Source organism: Trachurus japonicus, chromosome 21, assembly GCF_045865225.1.
Source record: "Trachurus japonicus isolate A0001 chromosome 21, Traja_1.0".
NCBI classification, from domain to species: domain Eukaryota; kingdom Metazoa; phylum Chordata; class Actinopteri; order Carangiformes; family Carangidae; genus Trachurus; species Trachurus japonicus.
Window position 1 is genome coordinate 29,184,253 of NC_140927.1, and position 16,696 is coordinate 29,200,948.

The 16,696-nt window shown below is 44.0% G+C and overlaps 1 protein-coding gene across 4 annotated transcripts; it reads right to left on the reverse strand.

The window, feature by feature from the left end:
- Positions 1-857: 857 nt before the first annotated feature.
- On the reverse strand, positions 858-16,304 carry LOC146965482 (GDP-Man:Man(3)GlcNAc(2)-PP-Dol alpha-1,2-mannosyltransferase-like). 4 transcript variants are annotated; one of them, XM_085765256.1, is made up of 7 exons: positions 16,229-16,304; positions 9,165-9,386; positions 7,710-7,912; positions 5,875-6,043; positions 4,565-4,899; positions 2,956-3,303; positions 858-1,549 (listed from the first exon to the last, which is right to left on the reverse strand). In XM_085765256.1, the coding sequence occupies exons 1-7, from the start codon at positions 16,285-16,287 to the stop codon at positions 1,263-1,265; spliced, it is 1,623 nt and encodes a 540-aa protein (XP_085621382.1). In that variant the 5' UTR covers positions 16,288-16,304; the 3' UTR covers positions 858-1,262. The 4 variants fall into 4 exon arrangements, with proteins under 4 accessions (XP_085621382.1, XP_085621381.1, XP_085621380.1 ...); XM_085765255.1 differs by having other exon boundaries at positions 2,956-3,306; XM_085765254.1 differs by having other exon boundaries at positions 2,956-3,324.
- Between the last annotated feature and the right edge of the window lie 392 nt (positions 16,305-16,696).

The window sequence follows — 16,696 nt, forward strand, 5'->3', positions numbered from 1 at the left end:
ACGGGCGGCGCTCAGAGATGACATCATCCAGGTCAGAGGTCAGTAGGTCAACCTACAGACCCCGGATGTTGATAACAGCTAACCCCGGACTCAGAGGGGAATAGCACTAGCCTAGCATAACTAAATATTGGTGAAATGAACGAGTTTCTCTGCAGATAATGTGTTATTTAGAGGCTGCATTCTGCTGCCCTGTAGACTCCATTATATGGATATACGCGGCTCTCGGCTGGAGCTCATTTCATCACAACGACTTGTAATGACACCAAAGTTATCTGGGTGAGGAAATGATCATATTTTATGCTAGAAATAAGGTCCAGATTGTAAAAAAACGGAAATTCCTTCTTTACCTAAAACATGACTAATGAACCGACTTTTAAAGTTTAACTAGTAATTAAAGGGACAACGAGGAGTTTTGGAAAAGCGAAGTGTTTTCACACTACATTTATGAGCCTCCGCACCGTGAAATTCTTTGACCGGCGCAAGACGGACTCATGTTTTCATTCATCAAGAATTAAAGTCAGAGGTTCGAAGAGGATCACATACCGTCGTAGTTCCGACCATAAACGGCGATTCGGTGGCGTTATTCTCATGACTCGCCACGAAACCAAAAGTAAGGAAACGCTGGTCGGCTCGCCCAGCATTTCCACCACCACTAATGTAGTGTATTTTCCACCTGATAATAACAAAATAACGATAGAGACAAAACAATATATTTATTGAAAATGGGCCCATTAACAAGTGTGGGTAACGTAGATTCATCCACATTAATATGAGACTTTTTTATAACCAAATAGAAACTCCTCGTTGTCCCTTTAACTAAAACGCGACTAATGAACCGACTTTTAAAGTTTAACTAGTAATTAAACTGTGCTCTTTTTTTTGTTGTTGTTGTCCCAGCTGGATGTTAATCTCCATGGCAACACTGAGGACGACTGGCGGCCTTCTCAAGCTTCCGTCGCGTCTCTCCAGCTCTCCTGTTGTCACCGTGACAACCAAAACCCCTTCACTTCTACATGAGTCGGACACATGCAACTTCACTGGAGATGATGTCCCGTGTGTGTGTGTGTGTGTTTCTTTTGCTTTGTTTTCACCACAGAAGAATTAGAAGGAGGAGAAGAAGTGGAAGTAGAAGAAGGAGAAGAAGGAGGAGGAGGAGGAGGAGGTTTCAGCTCCGCGTCGCCACCAGAGACGTCGATGTCGGAGCTTTGACGTGTCCTGGTCTCTGGTGGACAGACGGACGGACGCCACGTTCCTCCTCGTCCTCACCGCTCCAGCCGAAGCATCAGCGGCTCGGTGGCGGCGAGGAAACACGCCTCGAACTCCTGGTCCGAGAACCGCTCCACGGAGCGCCGGGCGTTCCGTCGGATCTCCAGCCGGGCCGCCGGCGACAGCGCCAGGATGGTCTCCATGGCGGCGGCGTAGCTGTCCTCGCTGTCGGCCAGGAAACCGGTCTGCCCGACGCCCTCGTGCGGCACCACGATGTCCAGCTTCGGACCGCCGGACTTGTGGGCGAGGACGATGGTTCCCGCCGCCATGCACTCCACCACACCTGGAGAGGGGGATGTCATCGTGTGTTCAGGGTCATTTATAGTTAAACTAAAACTAGCAGTGAGAAAATAATCTAGTAAACTGAAATAAAAAATGACAATCTATCCAAAAACAAGAACTAAATAAACGTAAATAAATGTAAAAACTAAGGTAAAGTAAAGTAGAGTCAGGTAACATCGGCTTAGTTGTAGTTTTTTAGTTGTAGACGTCTAAAGCTGTAGGAAGGAAACGCCACAGCTCAATATGGGACGAGCCACAGGTAGATAAGAGTGAATGTCTATGATGGAACCTGATGAGGGCTGATGGGAACATTATGGGATGCAACTAAAAGGGAAAAATCCCACAAATCTAAACCTGAAAAACTAAGACTAAATAAATAAATAAATAAAAATAACTACTAGTAACTAAAACTAAATTGAAATAAAAGAGCAAACTGAAAAACTAAATAAAAACTAGAATGACCTTGGTGTGTCTTACGTAACATTTTGCCTGATTTATTAACCTATTACTTTATATTTATTTTTATGTTTATTTATTTATTATTTCATTATAATAATTATTATTATATACATTTTATTTATTTATTTTTTCCATTTATGTTTTCTTTGCCGCCTCATTCAGTATCTCTTACTGTATCTATTTGTTTGTGTGTAGGCCAATATATGTCTGTGCGTATTATAATATGTTTCTCCTCAGTTATACGGGTAATGTACATACTCCTCCTGGTAAATGTTGAATGTATTTTTAATTTACTTCATGTGTGTAATTTTTAGAAGCTGGTTATCCTTCCTATCTGCTGACCTTTTGTGTTTTATTTTAACATTTTTGACTGCTACTGTGCTGTTGAATGGATGAAGATGCCTTTCAAATAAATAAATAAAACATTTCATCACAAAATAAAACTCAACAACCTGGAATTAAGCTATGAAACCGTTTGAATGTCCAAACTTAATCCAGTTTAAAAAGAAGTACAAATAAATTATTTTCAATACATACAGGAATGAGGGTGTTATCATTTATTTAATTATTTGGGTATTTATTTACTTATTTATTATTTGTTGCTCTGTTGATACCTTCAGTTTGTCTTTGTATATGTATGTATGTACCTATATATGGGCATACGTGAGATAATGTATTATTAGAATAAATCCAGCTTAATTAACTTATTGTATAGATTATAATGACAAGAAAGCTAGATAGTTAATTTATGAACAAGGGGTGCGGATATGAAAAATCCAATCATTATGTATTATTTTCATTTTTCATGTGTTGTCTTTTGTAAAGTATTTATTTTCTTATTTCCTTTTTTACATGTCTGAAAGAAACAGCTACTAAACTAAATACTAAACTAAACCTTGGTGTGTGTGTGTGTGTGTGTGTGTGTGTGTGTGTGTGTGTCGTCCTCACCGATGCCGAAGTGCTCGTTCCACATGGTGTGCAGCCCGACGGTGGCGTCCACCAGCTCCCGCTTCAGCTCCTCAAACGGGACGTTGAGTTTGAAGTCGACGCGGTCGGTGACGCCGAGCTCCTGGCAGAGGCCGCGCAGCATCAGCACCCGCTCCTCGTCCTCCTGGTTCCTGCAGCCGCCGATCAGCACCAGCCGCAGAGACTCGCGGCCCCCCGGCCCCTCCCCCTTCCTGTCCAGCAGCTTGCGAAACGCTCGGATCTGCAGCCGGTGGTCCTTCTCCGGCCGGAACTGACCCACCGACACGATGGAGTGGCACTTCCTGTCTCCTCCGACTCCTCCGATGACGACTCCTTCTCCGATGACGACTCCTCCGACTCCTCCAACTAGGGATGTCACAGTTACTTGTTTTAACAATTAATCGCGGTAATAAACGCCACAGTTAACTGATCGCAAAGATTCCTAAATACCGTCACTTTCCAAAAAAAGATTATGTATGAACCGTGTCGGCAGATGTAGCGTCAAAGTAAAGGTAACAGATACTGGTCCATTTACTTAACGTAACATTGAATGGGCTCTTTGCACAGTCTGACCATTGTGACTCCTCCTCACACACCTGGATTAATCAGTTTGTCCAATAATGTAAGACAGGAAATGAAGGAGCAACATTAAGTTCAGGAAGTAGTGGAGCTGTGCAAAGAGCCAATTGGTAGGAATTTAAATGCTGGAGTGTCATTTGTAATTTAAAAAAAAAGATTAAAAATAATTTAAATATGTGGTGAAATTAAAGCAGAAGTAAGCGGAATATTTATGTTAAAGGGACAACAAGGAGTTTTGGAAAAGCAGTGTAGTTTTCACACTACATTTATGAGCCTCGGCACCGTGAAATTCTTTGACCGGCGCAAGACGGACTCATGTTTTCATTCATCAAGAATTAAAGTCAGAGGTTCGAAGACGATCACATACCGTCGTAGTTCCAACCATAAACGGCGATTCGGCGGCGTTATTCTCATGCCCTGCCACGAAAGCTAAAGTAAAGAAACGCTGGTTGGCTCACCCAGCATTTCCGCCACAACTAATAACAAAATAACGATAGAGACAAAACTATATATTTATCGAAAATGGGCCCATTAACAAGTGTGGGTAACGTAGATTCATCCACATTAATATGAGACTTTTTTATTGTCGTGGAATTTTTCGTTCTGCCACTGGAGAAACTCCTCGTTGTCCCTTGAATATAAGTCTTGAATAGTTACATCTTCCGACAGCAATCACTTTTACAGAGTGTTTGGTCTGAAACACGGGTCTGTCAGTCACTCTGCTCTGCTGTAAGCCGAGGAGAAAACTTTCCTTGTATCCTACAACCTTTATCCAATGAGGAGAGAGAACGGCATAAAGGGGCACTCCTCTCTGTGTGTGCAGCCAAGGGATGCGCGTGAATGTGGTGACGTAGGGACGAGGGCGGGGGCTGCTAACTCCATCGGCTGACAGGAAGTTAGCCAAAACGACCGGATCGCTTACTTCTGCTTTAATGAATGCACAATAATCGTGATAATCATAACGCCGTTATGATTATCACGATTATTGTCAGAGAAATAAACAGGATCGTACCTCTTTCCTCCTCGCTCCCCAGCTCCGGTCCGAGCTCCTCCCATCCTTCCTCCATCTCCTCTTCCTCCTTGTCCTCCTTTTCCTCCTCCTCCTCCTCCCCCTCCTCCAGCGGGACGTCCAGGAAGGCCCTGACGTCGCAGGGCGGGTAGACGATGCTGGTGCGGCTCGGCGAGCGCCACAGCGCCAGGATGTGTCCCAGCGTCCAGGTGGAGTTCACCATGACGACGTCGCTGCAGGAGCCGGCGAGGCCGTAGAGCAGCGCGAAGCAGCAGTAGTAAACCACCTTCACCGCGCTCAGCACCGGGTTCCTCGAGATGAAGTCCGCGTTGTTGAACCTGGAAACACAACAAGTTTTCCTTTAGCGTCACATTATGTAATAAAGTTATTTAAAGGGATAGTTCAACATTTTGGCAAATTGGCCCATTGCCATAATCCCTATAGTCATAGCAGTAGGTTCGTTACCTTTAATTGTCGGTGCAAGCTGTTTTTAGAACGGCGGAGCAGAGCCGCGAGCTGCTCAGAGCTACGCTACGGAGGCTAATGGGATTTCTTGGTTTCCCTCATCAAACTCATCAAATACACAATCCAACAACTCCAAAACGCTCTGGTGGACAAGTTGTGACCTGCACATTCATTCATTCATTCATCACCTTTATTTAAACTCGGAGATATACTGAGGAGCAACCTCATTTACAATATAGCCGAGATGAAACACAGAACATATAAAGACAGAAGACAAAACAATTGAGACATACATAAATATTCAGACATAACAAACATACATAAGCATATTCACATTCACATAAGCACATTCACCACACTATGAGATAATAACAGAACGTTACCAGAGTTGTTTTAGAGGTACATAACGCACCAAATTATTAAATTTTATTCATAAAAAAGTGCAACACTTGCATTTTGTAATGACTGATGCGCATAATACGGCAGATTATTACATAATGCGGCGTTATTAATTAATACATTAATTAATGTGGTGCTACAGTTCCTAATTACCGTCACTTTCCAAAAAATATTTTGTCGGAAACCATATGAGCAGATCAGCTTAACTCAGAACGGACTAAAAACAAAGTTTCACAGTTTTTACACAACAACTTTGTTTTCGTTCTGTGCGACTTGCAGAACAGAGACGTGCTCGAGTGGTAAAACGGCTTCGCCAGACGTCAGCACGTAAAATATGCACAAGAAAGTAGAAGCTCGAGGAGGAAATACCTCTGATATGTATCAACACAAAGTAAAGTAAAGTAAAGGGAAATGCACAATGTGTGTGTGTGTGTGTGTGTGTGTGTTACCTGGGGTTCCTCTCTCGGACCACAGACAGCATGTCGGTGCTGACGGTCGGGTAGTGGACGTAGCTCGCCACCTTGCAGCCGCCCAGGTAGCGGAAGATGGGCAGCGTGAATGCGTAGCCCATCGAGTCCACGTAGAGGTCGGGGACGAAGGACGTTAGAGCCTCCCAGCCTGAAACACACACACACACACACACACACACACTTAGCCACATTTATCCTGCTGCTGCTGCGTTTTGGGATGTCACGATTATAGATTTTCTTGGTACGATTATTGTCAGAGAAATAATCACGGTGTTACGATTATCATGATTATTATGCATTAATTAATTTCACAACTCTATGAATGTGTAAAATCAAATATAGTCCAAATATAATTACATTACTCACTGTTTACACAAAATATTTCAAGTATCTATTAATATAGGACCAATTATTAATCCCTCAGCGGAAGGATTTGAAATATTCAGGTCATAAATTGTCATCTATGTTTACGTTTATGTTAATCCTTTTTTGTTTTGTTTTGTTTTGATTAAATTACAAATGACACGCTAACATTTAAATTCCTACCAATTCAATGTTATGTTAGTTAAATGGACCAGTATCTGTGCACCTTTTTTTTGGCGCACATCTACCGATATGGTTCGAACATAATCTTTTTTTGGAAAGTGGCGGTATTTAGGAATCTTTAAGATTAATTAATTGTGCAGTTTAATACCGCGATTAAAGGGACAACAAGGAGTTTCTCGATCGGCAGAACAAAAAATTCCGCGACAATAAAAAAGTCTCATATTAATGTGGATGAATCTACGTTACCACTTGTTAATGGGCCCATTTTTGATAAATATATCGTTTTGTCTCTATCGTTATTTTGTTATTATTAGTGGTGGCGGAAATGCTGGGCAAGCCGACCAGCGTTTCTTTACTTTCGGTTTCGTGGCGAGTCATGAGAATAACGCAGCCGAATCGCCGTTTATGGTCGGAACTACGACGGTATGTGATCGTCTTCGAACCTCTGACTTTAATTCTTGATGAATGAAAACATGAGTCTGTCTTGCGCCGGTCAAAGAATTTCACGGTGCGCGGAGGCTCATAAATGTAGAGTGAAAATGCTTCGCTTTTCCAAAACTCCTCGTCGTCCCTTTAATATAGGACCAATTATTAATCCCTCAGCGGAAGTATTTGAAATATTCAGGTCATAAATTGTCATCTATGTTTACGTTTATGTTAATCCTTTTTTGTTTTGTTTTGTTTTTATTAAATTACAAATGACATGCTAACATTCATGCATATGCATAAATTCCTACCAATTCAATGTTGGTGTGTGTAATGTTCTGTGCATGTACCTTTTTTTTGGCGCACATCAGCAACTGCTCGTACTTGTTGTATTTTTGTTTTAGTTTTTTTGTTTTTTTAAACATGTGAAATGAAATTTTCAGATGTCTTACATGTTTTTCAAGCCAAAATTAAAATGTTTTTTCTTGATAGACTCTTTCACAAAAATGCATTTTTCTCAACTTTCTAGAAAAAAAGTGGTCTTTTTGGTGCAACCAGGCTCTATTCAACTTAAGATAAATCAAGAATGGAACAAGGTACAAACAAATGTTTTTTTCCCTAGTTAAATAGAGAGTCTCCTCTTTCCTTTGAGCTGTTTGGTGTTTTCAGAGTCATAGTACAAAATATTCTCTGGGTCTTGAAATATTACTGAAAATGCCCCAAAACGCTGGCACATGGCACTGACCATTTTATAAAAGGGCTGGCACTCAATGAGTTAATACCGCAATTAATTGTGAAAACAAGTAATCGTGACATCCCTAGTGTGTGTGTGTGTCTCTGACCCAGGAACATGGAGCCGGCGCTCTGGCCGAGCAGCGTGAAGTGCGGGTAGGACGCCGCCTCCACCAGCAGGCGGTGGTGCAGGAAGACGAAGGTGACGGGCCGAGGCAGCGAGATGTTGAAGCGCTGGCGAGCTCCCTCCAGGATCTGCTCCGCCGTCACGCCCTGGTCGCCCGTGTAGACCACGAAGGAGACGCCGGGGTACCTGGGAAATCAGTCAGAGTCAGCGTGAGAGAGACTCGTGGAGGTTCAGGTGCTTTCTGGGTGATTCTTTGAATTCTGTCCCTCAGGTTTTCCTCAAAGATTTTCAAATAAAAGTACTTAAAGGGATAGTTCAACGTTTGGGGCAAATTCTCCTCTCACCATAATCCCTATAGTCGTAGCAGTAGGTTCATCACCTTTAATTATCAGTGCATGTTGTTTTGAGATCGGCGGGGCAGAGACGTGAGCTGCTCAGTGAACACAACGGAGGTGAACGGTGCCGGCCCCCTGTCCCTCATCAAACTCATCAAATACACAGTTCAACAATGCTAAAACGCTCTGGTGGACAAGTTGTGACCTGCACATTCACCACGCTATGAGATAATAACAGAATGTTACCAGACAGAGTTGTTTTAGAGGAAAATGCAGAGACTGCTTGATGAAAAACTGTCCCTGAAGGCACATCAGCGGTTTTGCATGAATTCCCCTCTAAAACAACTCTGTCTGGTAACGTTGTGTTCTTATCTCATAGCGTGGTGAATGTGCAGGTCACAACTTGTCCACCAGAGCGTTGTTGTGGAGTTGTTGGATTGTGTATTTGATGAGTTTGATGAGGGAAACCAAGAAATCCCATGAGCCTCCGTAGCGTAGCTCTGAGGCTCTGCTCCGCCGTTCTAAAAATAGCTTGCACCGACAATTAAAGGTAACGAACCTACTGCTATGACTATAGGGATTATGGCAATTATGGCCAATTTGCCAAAATGTTGAACTATCCCTTTAAATAACTTTATTACATAATGTGACGCTAAAGGAAAACTTGTTGTGTTTCCAGGTTCAACAACGCGGACTTCATCTCCAGGAACCCGGTGCTGAGCGCGGTGAAGGTGGTTTACTACTGCTGCTTCGCGCTGCACTACGGCCTCGCCGGCTCCTGCAGCGACGTCGTCGTATAGGGATTATGGTAATGGCCCAATTTGTCAAAATGTTGAACTATCCCTTTAAATAATTTTATTACATAATGCAGCGTTATTATTACATAATGTGACGCTAAAGGAAAACACCTTGCACCGATAATTAAAGGTAATGAACCTACTGCTGTGACTATAGGGATTATGGTGAGAGGAGAATTTGCCAAAAACGTTGAACTATCCCTTTAAACTTGTGTAAATATCTGACAAATTGGACCAGAAGCAGGAGAATCATGTAGTGTAATACTGAGTCAGGCTACAGAACAGAACTGGACCCTCGATCTGTACCGGTGCATGAGCGCCCTCAGGGAGCACCAGAGGACCCGCTCCCCGCCGCCGCCGGCGTTACAGTACGGGTGGAAGAACGCCACCGAGGGGCCGCCGTCCGCCGCCCGCCGGGCCGCCCGCCGCCCCTGCAGCCACATGCGCAGCCCGAGCAGCAGCAGCAGCAGCACCAGCGTCAGCAGCAGGCTGAGGTAGGCGCACGGCACCACCAGGGACCACAGCAACCTGCGGGGGGGGAGAGGGGGAGAGGTCACAAGGCCGTAATTACCATATTATACATTGGGGAGGACACATCCCCCCCAATATTCAGATATGCTCAAAATGCTCCAAAAGTACATGCTTTTAAATTTACTTTAGGTAAAAGTAAGAGTAAGAGTAAATTTCTTATTTTTCACATCAATGAATTGCTATATTTTTTTCTAAATGAATTTAAGGACGTTTTAACTCTTGTTTCTGAGAATGAACTCTTTGAAAGCAGCTGCACTGATGTGCTGCTTTTAGGGGTTAGGGTTTCCTTCTTTGACAAACACAGCTTGTGTCCAATAGGATTTTAGAAAAAAAAAGAGCAGACCTGAAATTAACGAGTACTTTTCAGCCCTCCTGGAAATGAACTCGAATAAAAGTAAAAATATTTGTCTTGGAAATGTATTCAAGTAAGAGTAATAAGTACCATAGAAATCTAATACTCAAGTACAGTAGCTACAAATCCTATGGATATGTACTTACTACTTAAGCAGCCTACAGTACTCAAGTAAATTTACTCCGTTACTGCCCACCACTACTGCACAGCACTGATTGTCCAAGACAAATTTCCCTCCAGGCACAATAAAGTTTATTTTTGATTTGATTTGTTGACAACGAAGCCCGTGAAAAATCATTAATAAATGGAGCGATAATGTTACATGACAATGTTATGGCGTGTGTGTTTGTGTAGTCTTAACCACTGTTCCCTAAGGTGTTTTACTGTGCAATTGCACACTGCTCCCCACCTCTTTGCCCAGAAGACAAAAAAAGTTTCACACTCAAATATCCCCGACTAGTTTACTGTTTATTTCTCTCTAATGTGCGCTTCAAATTGTGAAATCTATGACCTTAACCGTGGTCTGTAGTGCAACTACGATTTAAGTTTTTGCTTGAGAATTATTATTACTGTTCATATCAAATCAAATCAAATCAATCTTTATTTATAGAGCACCTTTCATACATGGAAAATGCAACACAAAGTGCTTTACACACATAGAAAATAAAACAATTACAAGTAAAAACCCCTCCCTCCCACACTCCATACTACACACACACACACACACACACACACACACACACACACTCTCTCACTACTGACGCTAGGGAGACATGGCATGACACTGAAGATTGAGGAAGCGCTATCTTTGGGGCCGTCCACACTGGGAGGAGTCGCAGGCCGTGCCACAGGGGGCACCAGTGCCCAGGCCCCCCGACCCCGGCAGACCACAGCCAGCCGAGCCGAAGGGACCCAGGGACAGCGCCCCCAGCAGCAGCCCAGACACAGCTCCCAGCGTGGAAGACCCCCCTGAGGAAACACTGGAGTTAAAAACTAAAAACATAAGATAGGATAAAAACCCTGAAAAAATAAGTTAACAGGGTAAACAGTTTAAAAAGATAAAAAGTAAATAAACAAATAAATAAATAAAAATATGTAAGATAATAAATAAAATAAGTAAAACAAGTAAAATTATTTAAGGTTAATAACAACTTTAAAAGCCAGATGGAAGCAGAAACATAAAATAAGATAGAACCATGAGAAGAATTTAAAATCTAGTTAAAAGCCTGACTAAAAAGGTGTGTTTTTAACCTTCCCTTAAAAATATCAACAGTCTCTGCGGTCCTGAGGCTCTCCGGCAGGCTGTTCCACAGGTGGGGGCCATAATAGCTAAATGCCGCCTCACCATGGGTTTTGGTTCTGGGTTTTGGTATGGATAAAAGGCCGGTGCCGGAGGACCTCAGGGTCCGCGAGGGTTGATATGGTAAAAGCAGGTCAGATAAATAAGAGGGCGCAAGGCCGTTAAGACATTTAAAAACTAGTAAAAGAACCTTAAAATCGATCCTGAAGCGTACGGGAGCCAATGCAGCGACTCTAAAACTGGTGTAATATGCTCCCGCCCTCTGGTCCTCGTCAGCACTCGTGCGGCTGAGTTCTGTAATAATTGGAGATTAAAAATACTCTTTTTGGGAAGACCAGAGAGCAGGGCATTGCAATAATCTAATCGACAGGTGATAAAAGCATGCATCAGCACCTCCGTACTGGCCTGAGAGAGAAACGGGCGGACTCTGGCTATGTTTTTAAGATGATAAAAACCTATTTTTGTCATATTTTTGATATGTGGAAGAAAATTCAGCTCAGAGTCAAAAATCACGCCCAGATTTTTTACTGACTGTGTTGGCTTAAGATCCTGTAGTTTTGGTAAAAGTTTCTCTCTCTGGCCTTCAGGACCAATGACTAAAACCTCAGTTTTGTCCTGGTTGAGCTGTAGGAAATTCACTGCCATCCATGACTTGATGTCTAAAATGCAGTTAAAAAGGGCATCAATTGGCCCTGTGTCATCAGGAGACACGGCGATGTACAGTTGCGTATCGTCAGCATAACTATGGAAGCTGATGCCGTGCCTCCTGATGACGTCCCCAAGGGGCAGCATGTACAGATTAAAAAGAAGTGGACCTAAAATTGACCCTTGGGGAACCCCACATCCAATTTCATGGATTTCCGAGGAACATGTATCCATACTTACATAAAAGCATCGGTCTGTGAGATAAGAACAAAACCAGTTAAAAACAGTACCAGAGAGGCCCACCAGGTGTCTAAGCCTATTTAATAAAATGTGATGGTCTACTGTATCAAAAGCAGCGCTTAGATCCAGTAGAACCAACACTGTGAGCTTTTTATTATCTAAATTCCACCTGATGTCGTTTAAAATCTTTAAAAGTGCTGTCTCGGTACTGTGGTATTTCCTAAAACCAGACTGATGCTTTTCTGAAATGTTCTTTCTGTTTAAAAAGTCATTAACTTGGTTAAAAACCAGTTTTTCTAAAACTTTACTTAAAAATGGTAAGTTGGATACAGGTCGGTAGTTATTAAAAATACTTGGATCTAAATTGCTCTTCTTCAGAAGGGGCTTCACCACCGCCGTTTTAAAGGCGGTGGGGAAGACACCCGTTTGAAGAGAGCAATTCATGATGTTTAAAAACTGTTCCTCAAAGAATCCATAAAATGATTTTAAGAGTGATGTGGGAATGGGATCTAAAAGGCAGGTTGTTGGGTTTACTTGGGAGAAAACTCGACCAAGCGTCCTTGCATCAACCAGGGCAAAACTCTCCAGTGTTTCCTCAGGCAAGGACAACAGTTCAGTGTCAACAGATAAAACCTGATGGGATAAAAGGCAGGATCTGATGTCCTTGATTTTGGTTCTGAAGTGGTCTGCAAAGTTCTCACAAAGATCATCTGTTGGTGCCTTAAAAACGTTATTAGAATTAGCACCTGTTAAAACATTAAAAGTGGAGAAGAGGAACCGGGGGTTGTTTTTATTGATGGTGATGAGTTGTGAGAAATGGGAAATTCGTGCCTTTTTGACTGCATTATTGTAAGTTTTGAGTTGTTGACATAAAATCTCGTAATGAATTATCAGTTTACTTTTCCTCCATCTTCTCTCGGCACTCCTGCATTTTCTTTTCAGTTCATTGATTTCATTGTTTTTTCTCCACGGGGGTGTTGGTTTTCTTTTTACTGTTTTAGTTAAAAGTGGAGCTACTGAGTCCAGAGTTGACTTCAGTCTACTGTTAAAATTATCAACGATAAAATCACAAGGTGCAGGTAAAATTTCAGCAGGAGTGCTCTGTAAAATCTCCATAAAATTTGCAGCCACTTCAGAAGTAAGATAGCGCCTCCTCACTGTTCTCACTGGGGCCTCCTCTCGGTTAAAACTGGTGATGCTAAAAAACACACAGTAATGGTCAGACACAGCCAGGTCGACAACAGAGGACACACCGATGGACAGGCCATGGGTTATGACCAGGTCCAGGGTGTGTCCTCTGTTGTGAGTCGGCTGTGCGACGTGCTGCTTAAAATCAAGACAACTTAAAAGATTTAAAAACTCTCTGGATATTGGATCCGAGGTGTCGTCAACGTGTAAATTAAAATCACCAGTTATTAAAATCCTGCTAAAAGAGGTGTGAATAATAGATAAAAGCTCTGAAAATTCACTGATAAAAGAGCTCGAGTAATGGGGTGGTCTGTACACAGTAAGACAAATAATTGGAGGACTGCTAAAAGTAAAGGCATGGTACTCAAATGATGCATAACTGTTAAAAAACACTCCATTTGAGTTAAGTGAATTGTCTATGATTGATGCCGTGCCTCCTCCTCTTCTACCCTCTCTAGTAGAGAATAAAAAGTTATAATTTGGTGGGGAAGCCTCAGTGAGAACAGCAGGTGCGTCAGTGCCAAGCCATGTCTCTGTTAAAAGAAGACAGTCTAACTTGTTATCTAAAATCACATCATTCATTAAAAAGGTTCTGTTTAAAAGAGAGCGAACATTAAAAAGTGCCATGTTGATGGTGACAGGTGGCTTGTTGATGGGAGAGGTGGATTGTTGTGTGAGTGATCTGAGATTGTGAAAGTTCACAGAGTGGGTGTGGTAGTGTCTGATGTGGTGATGGTGTGTAATGATAACGGGAATGGGTGAAGTGTTGATGTGCAGAGGTCCAAGTCCGGTATTGAGTGTATGGTGGAAGGTGGAACTGAATGCGTAGGAACATGGACCAGGGGGACATCAATCGGAGGGGGACAGAGCAGCTGGTGCCGGTTTGGGGTGATTGGCATGCTGTACGCCGTATGCCAGGTTGGCAGCCAGCATGCGGGCACCTGCCCTGTTCAGGTGGAGCCCGTCCGACCCAAAAAGATGTCGCCTCTCCCAGAAAATGTCAAAGTTATTAACGAAGCCTACCTGATGTGAGCTGCAGACAGAGGAGAGCCAGGTGTTGAGGCTGAGCAGCCTGCTGAAGCTGCCGATCCCTCTGCCGCAGGTGGGGGTGGGGCCGGAGATAAAAACAGTCACCTGGGACTGTGAGACGGAGTTAAAAAGGTGGATAAAATCTTGTTTTAAAAGTTCGGACTGTTGCCTGGCGATGTCGTTTGCCCTGCGTGGATGATAATCCTTCTTGCCTGCGGATGGGAGCTCAGGATGTCCGGAATTTTCCCGGCGATGTCCGCAACGGTGGCTCCGGGAAACGCCATGGTGAACGCCCCCCTCATGCGGACGTGCCTCACAATGGAGTCCCCGATGACCAGGGTTGTGGGCGCGACCGCTCGGTCCTCAGGGGGGCAAGCCAGCTCAGCCACCCTGCCACCCACACCAGGACCCCGGGTGTGATCCCTCGCCTGATGGGAAAGAACGGGAACGGGATGAGTGCCAGCGCACCGCGTCCTCGACGAGCCGCCTGCGCTGGGATGAGGAGCTGGGCGGCGGAGGCGGACAGCCCCGGGTTTGATGCCCACCTGCTGGAGGGCAGCTCGCCGTGAGTGGAGGGAAGGCTGTGGTGTCTGTCAGCGGGGGGACAACACAGGCAGCAGCAGAGCGGCTGTGGGGACCTCCAGAAGACAGCGTGGGGGAGGCTGAACCGACCTGGTGGTGCAGGGTAGCTGCCTTGCTTCTCCCCGGTGGCGAGGGACCCGCGGGCCTGGGTGGTGGTGCGCCCCCGGGGAGGGAGGCTGTGGACGCCGCGCCGGTCGGAGGAGCCGAGCCCGGACCCCGACCATCACACGGGGCGCCAGCAAGCTGCGACAGAGCCTCATAGTGATTGGAGAGTGGGATTGGAGGCGAGACAGCTCCAGGTGGGGTCCTCTGTCGGCCATGGGTAACCCGAGTCCATGATCGCTGGAGGCGGGGGGTGGAGCAGAAGGACGGCCGCGGGCCGGTGGGATCCCAGGGCACCGTGTCCTGGAGGGCCGCTGACAGCGACGAGATCCGGAGACACTGCTCGTGAGCTACGTCCAGGGACTGCTGGAGCAGGTCCTCTTTCCTTCTCAGCTCCTGGGAAAGTCGGCGAACATCATCTTTCAGGTCAGCAATCTTTTTGTGGGCTTTCCTTAGTTGTTTGTGATCCCCCGGGGACATGGAGGTAGCCATTTAGCTTAGCCTAGCTTAGCCTAGCTTGGCTGTAGCTTGTAGGTCCCCGGCTGTCGGTGTATCCAGTAAAAGCAGATAAAATAGCCACTGATCGTCTTAAAAACACACAGTATGGTAACTGTGAGTATAAAAAGACTAAAAGCAACTAAAATCCGCTAAGATACTGGAATAAAAGCCCCTTAAAAACAACTAAAAGTGAGCTAGACGCAGGAGTACTGACACACACGTCTGACAGTCTCCGTCTGTCAAGAATGCTTCAGTGCCAAGAGTTGATGACACCAACTTGATGTTAGTTTTTTTTTTTTTTTTTTTACATAATTGTTCATATGGCAATAAATGCAAAAGCTATTTTGCCAAAACAATATTGTATTTTGTTATCATTAACGGTAACTCACCTAGATATGGAGTAGCCTAGGTAATGTTGACAAAATAATCTGTTATTAACCATAATAGTAATAGCCAATTGTATTGATATTTGGAGTTGGAGAGAGGCCATAGCACCAGCATGTGAACGTACTGTGTATGCTTAAGCTGTCGCTCACAGTCGCTCAAGCAGGTCATCAGGGGAGTTGAATTTCTGCTCAGGAGTTTTGAAAATTAGAGGGAACATTGGTCTTAACCGTCATGAACAAAAGATTATAGGTTACGGAGCGGCTCAATAGTCCGGGAAGTACGGTATATAACTTATACAGCATATATTTGACTCCATGGTTACGGCCTTGAGAGAGGAGACCGAGGAGAAGCTGCTGAGCCCCCGGACAGTGACTCTGGTTTAGCCTGTTAGCTGCTAACGTTACCGAGGCTACAACGGAACCGTCCGCCCGGTACCGGAGAACCGGACCGGGTCAGAGTGAGTCCGTCCCCCGGGGTCTCTAACTCTAACTAGGCCGAGAGGAGACATTTATTTACCTCATGAGGTCGCAGAAACACAGAGAGAAGTTGTTGTGATGGTGCTCGTGTCCTGCCATTTTGACAACACGACCGATGACGATGATGACGTCGTTCCTCTGCGGTCAGCTGACCCGCGCGCCTCTCTGTGATTGGCCGAGCGTCTGTTTACCAACACGTCAGCAACACGTGACTTTTTTATTTACTTATTATTTATGAAGTTCAACTCATTATTCAAATGGGAATTACACTCAGAAAATATACAAACACTTTAACAATTACATTTAGGAGATTTTTTTTTTTTACCTCTTTATTTTTTACATTTTAAATAACAAAAATAAGATACCATGCAGAATTTAATATGAATGAATCCTTCCCTCCTGTTTTTTCTCTGTGATTTTGTCTTGTCTGCTTGCTTGTCGTGTGTCTGTTTGAACTGAAAAAACTTTCAATAAAAAAGAAGAAGAATTAATCCCTAATAATAATTAC

Coding starts and splice junctions, on each gene's coding strand:
- LOC146965482 (XM_085765253.1), bottom strand. CDS start 16,287: ATGGCAGGACACGAGCACCATCACAACAACTTCTCTCTGTGTTTCTGC. Junction 3,331..4,564: donor GGGGAGCGAGGAGGAAAGAG/GTACGATCCTGT, acceptor TAGTTGGAGGAG/TCGGAGGAGTCGTCATCGGA. Junction 1,550..2,955: donor GAACGAGCACTTCGGCATCG/GTGAGGACGACA, acceptor CCCCCTCTCCAG/GTGTGGTGGAGTGCATGGCG.